The following is a 7,501-nucleotide window of genomic DNA, read 5'->3' as shown; positions in this document are numbered from 1 at the left end:
ACTTTAAAAGAATCTCAGGGTTCATTAAGAATAAACATCAGTTCCTTAGAACAGATGCAATGACTGTTGAACACAATAGCACTGAAATAGAATCCACCTGGTGTGTTTCAGGGATGCTAATTTAGGTTGCTGTGTAATAAAACTACAGATTTAAGCAGCAGGGAAGTTTGGGAAATCATTTGCTAGATTTTTTAATACTTTTGTTAAGGAATATATTTAAAATGTGCTTGATAATCTTGGTGGGGGAAGTAAGACGCATGCAGCCTGGCACTGGACCATCCAACCGCCGGCAGTCAAGCCATAAGAAAGGATAAGAAGAGATGGGGACAACTATAGTGGCATAACGTGAATCGGGGAGTTGGGTGGGATGTCAGTCTAGCGCAGCAGTTCTCAGCTATTGCCCGACTCGGGACCTGCCTTAACCCCCAAGTGGAAGCATGGTACTCACCAAGCTCCGAGCCCATCATGTGATATTCCATTGCAGTTAGTTTGTAAACACCACAAAATCAATCTGGGATATCTAGTCCCCCCCCCCCCCGCAACAACTGTCTCTTTTAACCTTCTCTCTTATAAAAAGAAACTCTGAGACAGAGGTTTTGTGTTTGTTAACAGAGTGGCCCAGTAAGACTTTTTGTGCCATATAAAAGACGGAAAAAGGAAAATGAATTGCCTGCAACTCCAGCAAAGAAAGATTCTCCCAAAAATATTACCCTGCTTCCTGCAACTGCTGCTACTACCTGTAAGCCTTTCATGGAATGAACGTATTTGTCAATTATGTTTTGTCTTTCAGAGGAGTTTTGCTTATTGAAATACTGAAGGAGGGTCATATAGCTCATTAGTCGGTGGTTTTTGTTTTTGTTTTTTGCTTTATCTTCCCTTTTTGCTTCTGTCACATTAGGCGAGTGAAGCTGCGTTCTGTTTTTGGAGCCAGCAGTCAGTATTTTGTCTTCCTGGTTCTGAGTCCTTTACAATGTTTCAAGAAAGTGCCAATAAAATATTTTCTACAGAAGTCTGGACTTTTGTTTCTAATTTTTGTTTTGACTTGTAAGTAAAGCCAGGATTCTTTTTTTCAATTATTTTTTTTTTAGTCACCGTGACTCCTTCAGGGCAGATCACTACCTCAGGCACTCTGACCTTCGACCGTACTTCAACTGTTGAGGCCACAGCCATTATCTCAGAAAGTCCATCCCAGGGTGATGTTTTTACTGGAGCCACTGGTAAGTAACATAAACTACATTCATATGTTCACACATACATTCGAGATACGGTCCAGGGCTATTTTTGGGCAGGAACGCACAGGAACGGAGTTCCGGCTGTCTTCAGAGTTGGCCACGCCCACTACAGCCAAAACCTCTGTGCGTGTGGCTACAGAGGGAAGGCCTGGAGAGCGACACCCCCAGTGACTCCGAGGCGGTTGGGCCGGGGGGGGGGGCTGAAAGGATCAGGGAGGCATTTCCCCGGCCTGTCCAAGGGCCAGCTTGCCTGGGCTCCCCGCAGTTTAAACTGCCTTCCCTTCCCTTCAAGGGGGGGGGGTTGTCTGGGCTCCCTGCAGCAGCAGGGCGCCCGGACAAGCCAAAGGAAGGCATGGGGGTGTGGCCTAATATGCTAATGAGCCGTGGTGTAGCCTAATGTGCTAATGAGGTCCTGCTGGGCTTTTTCTACAAAAAAAAGCCCTGGCGATACCTATGGGGAATTGTGGATTCCTAATTCTAGAATTTCTGGATAAAATAATTACATCTAGAGATGCTCATGTGACTAAATTGACTAAAAACAATTATTGTGGCATCGTTCAAATTCATGTAAAATCCAAATCAAGAGATAATTTTTTTTTCTTCAGGAGTCCTGATTCTGTTTATTGTTGCTGTTTTTCCCCCTACCCAGTAGTACAAGACACAAATGTTCAGCAGCCGTGCCGGGTCAGTCATCCAGAGCCTCACTACCCAACTTATCAGGACAATTGTCAGATTTCCACTTTCCCAGAAGCAGCATTGCCAACGTCACATCCCAAAATTGGTAAGATTCCACCAGACTTCAAAATAATTCAACCTGTCTAATTTCAGCTAACCACTGCAGCTTTATTCCATGAGAGACTGACTCAGGGAAAGAAATTGCTTTTCTTTATTTTATAGAATTTAAGTTCCACTTTTCTACTCTAGGAGCTGCAGTGGCTCAGGTGGTTAAGACACTGAACTGCAGGCTGTGGAAGGTCAGTAGTTCAGCAGTTCGAGACCCGGGTGCCCCATGATGGAGTGAGCTCCCATCTCTGGTTCCAGCTCCTGCCAACCTAGCAGTTTGAAAGAAAGACATTGCAAGTAGATAAATAGGGACCACTTCGGTGGGAAGGGAACAGCATTCCGTGCGCCTTGGTGTTTAGTCATGCTGGCCACATGACCACGGAAACGTCTTCGGACAGCGCTGGCTCTTCGGCTTTGAGACGGAGATGAGCACCGCAACCCTAGAGTTGGATTCGACTGGCTTCCGAGCAAGGGAAACCTTTACCTTTACTTTTTTCTACTCTAAATCAGGGCCACCAAGACAGCTAACCGATTAATAGCACACAAAATGAAAACATGTGTTAAAAACCATTCAACCAAAGAAAAACACACCATGAAAACAATGAAAGCCAAGCTAAAATACAAGTACAAAAACACCAAGCAGTAGTTAAAGCATAGGTCAGGAAGCAGGAGGTCACTGGGAGACGGTCAGTTGAAATGAAAAAAAGTCTTAACCTGATGGTGGAAGGTGGCAACAGAAAGGGGACAGGTGAGTCTCTCTGGGGAGAGAGTTCCAGAGTCTTGGTGCCCAAACTGAGAGGGTCCTCTCCTATGTTGCTACCTGCCTCATCTCAGAGGGCAAGGGTATGCAAAGCAGGGCCCTGGAAGATGACAGTAGTGGTCAGATTTCATGTGGAAGTTGACACACATTTCAAGAACAGCTCCACGTAGAGTTCATTGCAGTAACCTAGATGTAACTGAGGCATGCACCACAGGGGCCAGCAGAAACAGACTGGAAGCCAGTGTAGATGGGCCAAGGGTACCGTGATATGGTCCCTACGACCCACAGCAGTCAACAACCTGGTTGCACTATTCTGCACCAATACCAGTTTCTAAACACATTTCAAGAACAGCTCCACGTAGAGTGCATTGCAGTAATCTAACCTAGATGTAACCAAGGCATGCACCCCAGGGGCCAGATCTTTCCTGCCCAGGAAGGGCTGCAGCTGACTAACCAGTCAAAACTGGTAAAAGGCACTCCTGGCCACAAGCTGCCACCTGCTTATTTAGCAGAGGCCTGGGCTCAAGATCACTCCCAAACTTTGGACCTGTTCCTTCAAGGGAGTGCAGACGCATCCACACCTTAAGTCCCCAGTAGCACTTCTGTCTGGTTAGGAATAGACTTCAGTTTATTAGCTAGCTTTCACTCCAGAACTGCCGCCAGATACTGGTTCAGTGTTTTTATTGCTTCCCTGTGATCTTCTGGAAGTGCAAGATGGAGATTAGTGTTATCCACGCATTGGTGGCAGCCCAACTCAAATCTCTGGTAGGGGTGTGCAAAAAATAAAAATAAAAAATCAGCCCATTCGGATTCGGCCGAATGGGGCAGAATCAATTTCGGGGGGCAATAAGACTCCCACATGACAGTTTAGTCAGTACCAGCCAATTCGGGAGTCTTTCGGCCAGCCGAATGTCAATTTCAGCCCCATTATATCCTATGGGCCATTGAAGTCAATGGCAAAAACATAGGGTATATTCTGGGGGCTGGAGGGGAGGGGGCTTGAGGGAGAGACTCCAAACTCGCAGGGTAGCTGCTGGAGCCTCTCCCCAAGATACCAACCAAATTTCTAGAGCATTGGACCAGGGGGTCCAATTCTACGGGCCCCCAAACAGGTTGCCCCTATCCCCTCCATTGTTCTCTATGGTGGGGAATCTTCTTGGATGTTGTCTTCTTTCTTTTCTTCATCTCCTGTTGGATTTTGTTGTTGTTCCCAAAAGTCTTTAGCTTTCTGGGCAGAACTGATCATCTTCTTTTCGTTGCGTTTAAATATCAATCCTTCTGGGAATATCCATCTGTAGGGAATGGAATTTTTATGTAGAAAAGAGGTTAAGTCCTTATATTGTCGCCTTCGTTTCCTTATCTCAAATGGAATATCCTTTAAGATTCTTGCTTCTTCGCCTTTGACTTTTAGGGTTTTCCCAGTTGTCGCTTTCAGAACTGTGTCTCTGGTAGATCTTTTGGAGTATTTGACAAATATTTCACCAGGTAGTTTGTTTTTCTTTGTAAAGTCTGGATAGGTTCACTAGGCCAAGTCCATATCATTTTGCAGTAAATCCTGTTTGAGTTCTGTCACTGGTGCTAATACCTCGCTTAATACTTCTTTTTTCTCCTTTCTGCTCTGGGATACCCTGGAAGTGTAGGACATACATTGATCTTTCCATTTGAAGCGGTAAAAGTTGTTCTTTATCTGAAATTTGCTCTTTTTCCACTGCCTTCAGTTTCTGCTTAATATCAGTTGTTTTTGCATCCATTTTCTTTATGGCTTTATCAGCACCATCTACCCTTTTGTCAATTCCCATCAATTGCTTTTGGAAACCATCGAGTTTATTGTTGATACTAGACATCTGATCCAGCAGGGGGCTCAATGCCATTGCCAACATGTTAGGTCAGTAGCTACTTCCGGCATATGAGTAGGAGTTGCTATCTGGGTAGTTCTAGACTGTCCTCAGACTCATAATCACTTTTGTCTTCTACATGTATGTTGTCCTCTGTTTTTCCTTTGCCTTTGGCCGCTCCTTGTTGCTGTTCCAAGAAAATCTTTGCTTTCTGGGCAGAGTCAATTTTCATCTTTTTATCATTATAGTTGAATGTAAGTCCTTCTGGGAATGTCCATCTGAAGGGAAAGGAATGATTATGCAGGAAAGAAGTTAAATTGTTGTATTGTCTTCTCTGTTTTCATATCTCAAATGGAATGTCTTTCAAAATCCTCGCTTCTTCGCCTTTAATTTTCAGAGGGTTCCCAGTTGTCACTTTCAGAATTGCATATCTAGTTGATCTTTTGGAGAATTTGACAAATATTTCACCAGGTAGCTTATTTTTCTTAAGTAAGTCAGGGTAGGTTTGATAAACCAGGTCCATATCATTTTGTAGTATGTCCGCTTTAAAATCTACCACTGGTGCCAATGCTTCACTTAATATTTCTTTTAAATTCTCCCCTTTCTGTTCTGGGATACCTTGAGAAAGTAGGACATACATTTATTTCTCCGTTTGCAGCTATAGTAAATGCTCTTTATCAGAAACCCACTCTTTTTCCATGACCTCCAGTCTCTGTTTAACATAATCTGTCAACATCAACGTTTAATAACTTTATCTGTTTCATCTGCTCTTTTGTCTATTCCCATCAGTTGTTTCTGGAAACAGTCAAGTTTGTTATTGATGTTAGACATCTGGTCCAGCAGAGGGCGCAATGCCACTGCCATCATATTAGGGAAGTCAGTAACTACTTCCGGATTAAGAGTAGAAGCCACTGAATGGGTAATTCCTGGAGAGGGTCTTTTTTCAGCACCATTTTCTCTCCTCTTCCCAACTGAAAGTTCATCTATTTCACTGTGCTTTAGGCTATTTTGTAGCCCGTTTTCTTAATTTAGGATTTTCTTTCTGCCACCATCACTTTTGCTTTCAAACTGTCACTCAAGTACTGCTGCTTTTCATGAGGGGGGGAATCCCATCTCCACCCCTCCCTCTACATCAATTTGATGCTTTAAAGCTGTTTCTCTGTTTGCTGGCTCAAGTACCTTAGGGGGATTTGCTTAACTCACAGTTAATTCAGTCGCTTAGTCACTTCTTCAAGCTGGATCACTTGCCTGCATCGTCTGGTGTGCGCCTCTGTGCACCATTTTGGCCTCGTGGCAGCATGACCTCTCAGAGTAAAGAAGTGCCTCAATTCCTTGGCTGTCGCCTTGGAAGAGGCACCCCTCTGCACCCCAGGCAGAGAGCTCCCTGCGAGAGCTCCAGGGGGGAGGGGGCTTGGAATCATCCAAGTCCCCTCCTGTCCGCCATCCCTTGGAGCGTCCACATTAGAGCTTAGTGGGACACGTCTGACCCGTGAATTGCCAAAACTGGAACAGCCGTATTCTACAGATCTTGAGAAACATGGCCTTGCAGATATGGAGCCTTGCAGGACTCCAAAGGCAATCCCCTAGCACCACCATCTAAAGCCTACACTCTAGGTAGGTTTTGATTTCTGAGTCAAAGAAAACTATGCTTGCTTTCTGTGTTAAATCCAGGTAGTCAGCCGTGTTGGCCTGAAGCAGTAGAACAAATTTAGAGTCCAGTGGGGCACCTTTAAGACCAACAATGGTTTATTCAAGGTATGAGCTTTTGTGTCCGTGCACACTTTTTCAAATACAATGGAATGGGAGGTCAGGTTCAAACTTATAGACGGGCTGAATAGTTTGGTGTAGTGGTTAGGTGCACGGACTCTAATCTGGGAGAACCGGGTTTGATTCCCAACTCCTCCACTTGCACCTGGCTGGATGACTTTGGGCAAGCCATAGTTCTGATAAGAACTGTCCTTGAAAAAGAGCAGTTTCTGTCAGAGCTCTCTCAGCCCCACCGACCTCACAGGGTATCTGTTGTGGGGAGGGGAAGGGAAAGGGGTTTGTAAGCCGCTCTGAGACTCCCTTGTGTAGTGAAGGGCGGGGTATAAATCCAATCTCTTCTTCTCTTCAACAGCAAATTAACATGTAACATGATGAAGATGCTTTAGGATATGCGAAAACAGAATTAAATAGCAAGTTAAGGTTATAAGGTCAACAGCTGTAAAGCAATAAATATGTCAACACAAGTCTGAGACTCTCCATTCACTCCTAGAGCATGGAAGTCAACAGCATTTTTACTTTCTTTTCTGAGGTGGGAGCAGTGTATGTCAGCCAAACATTCCAATATTCCTTATATTACATTTAGTATTCTAATATACTATTCTGAAAAAGAAATTCACTAAAATACAGAGAATGTATAGTCCCTCTGTACGAGAATACATATGTGAGGACTGAATGAGTTAGCATATGTCATGAGATAAGAAGCCAATCTTATCTCTTATTTCTTATCTCATTACATATGCTAACTCATTTGCATATGTTAAAGCATCTTCATCATGTTATATGTTAGTTTGCTGTTCAGCCTCTGTCTATAAGTTTGAACTCTACCTTCCATTCCATGGATTCCATGGATCTCCAGCATATGGAGAGCCAGTCTGGTGTGGTGGTTAAGTGCGCGGACTCTAATCTGGGAGAACCGGGTTTGATTCCCCACTCCTCCACTTGCACCTGCTGATGTGACCTTGGGTCAGTCACAAGCTCTGGCACAGCTGTCCTTGAAAAAGAGCAGTTTCTGTCAAGAGTTCTCTTGTCTGTTGTGGGGAGGGGGAGGGAAAGGAGTTTGTAAGCCACTCTGAGACTCCAAGTGAAGGGCGGGGTATAAATCCAATCTCCTCCTCCTCCTCCTC

General features: G+C 44.4%; 1 protein-coding gene across 1 annotated transcript in view; it reads left to right on the top strand.

Moving 5' to 3' along the window:
* Positions 1 to 7,501, top strand: part of DEAF1 (DEAF1, transcription factor) — a gene marked incomplete at its 5' end in the record, with an annotated part of 39,283 nt that overhangs the window by 5,854 nt on the left and 25,928 nt on the right. The window contains 3 exons of the mRNA XM_015414109.1: positions 613 to 739; positions 1,089 to 1,217; positions 1,882 to 2,013. Coding sequence (XP_015269595.1) covers positions 613 to 739; positions 1,089 to 1,217; positions 1,882 to 2,013 — 388 coding nt within the window. The remainder of the gene's footprint in view (positions 1 to 612; positions 740 to 1,088; positions 1,218 to 1,881; positions 2,014 to 7,501) is intronic.

This window comes from Gekko japonicus, unplaced genomic scaffold (assembly GCF_001447785.1).
Source record: "Gekko japonicus isolate JY-2015 unplaced genomic scaffold, Gekko_japonicus_V1.1 scaffold3794, whole genome shotgun sequence".
Taxonomy (NCBI): domain Eukaryota; kingdom Metazoa; phylum Chordata; class Lepidosauria; order Squamata; family Gekkonidae; genus Gekko; species Gekko japonicus.
Note: the sequence above shows the minus strand (reverse complement) of the source record. Positions and strands in the feature narration are given on the sequence as shown.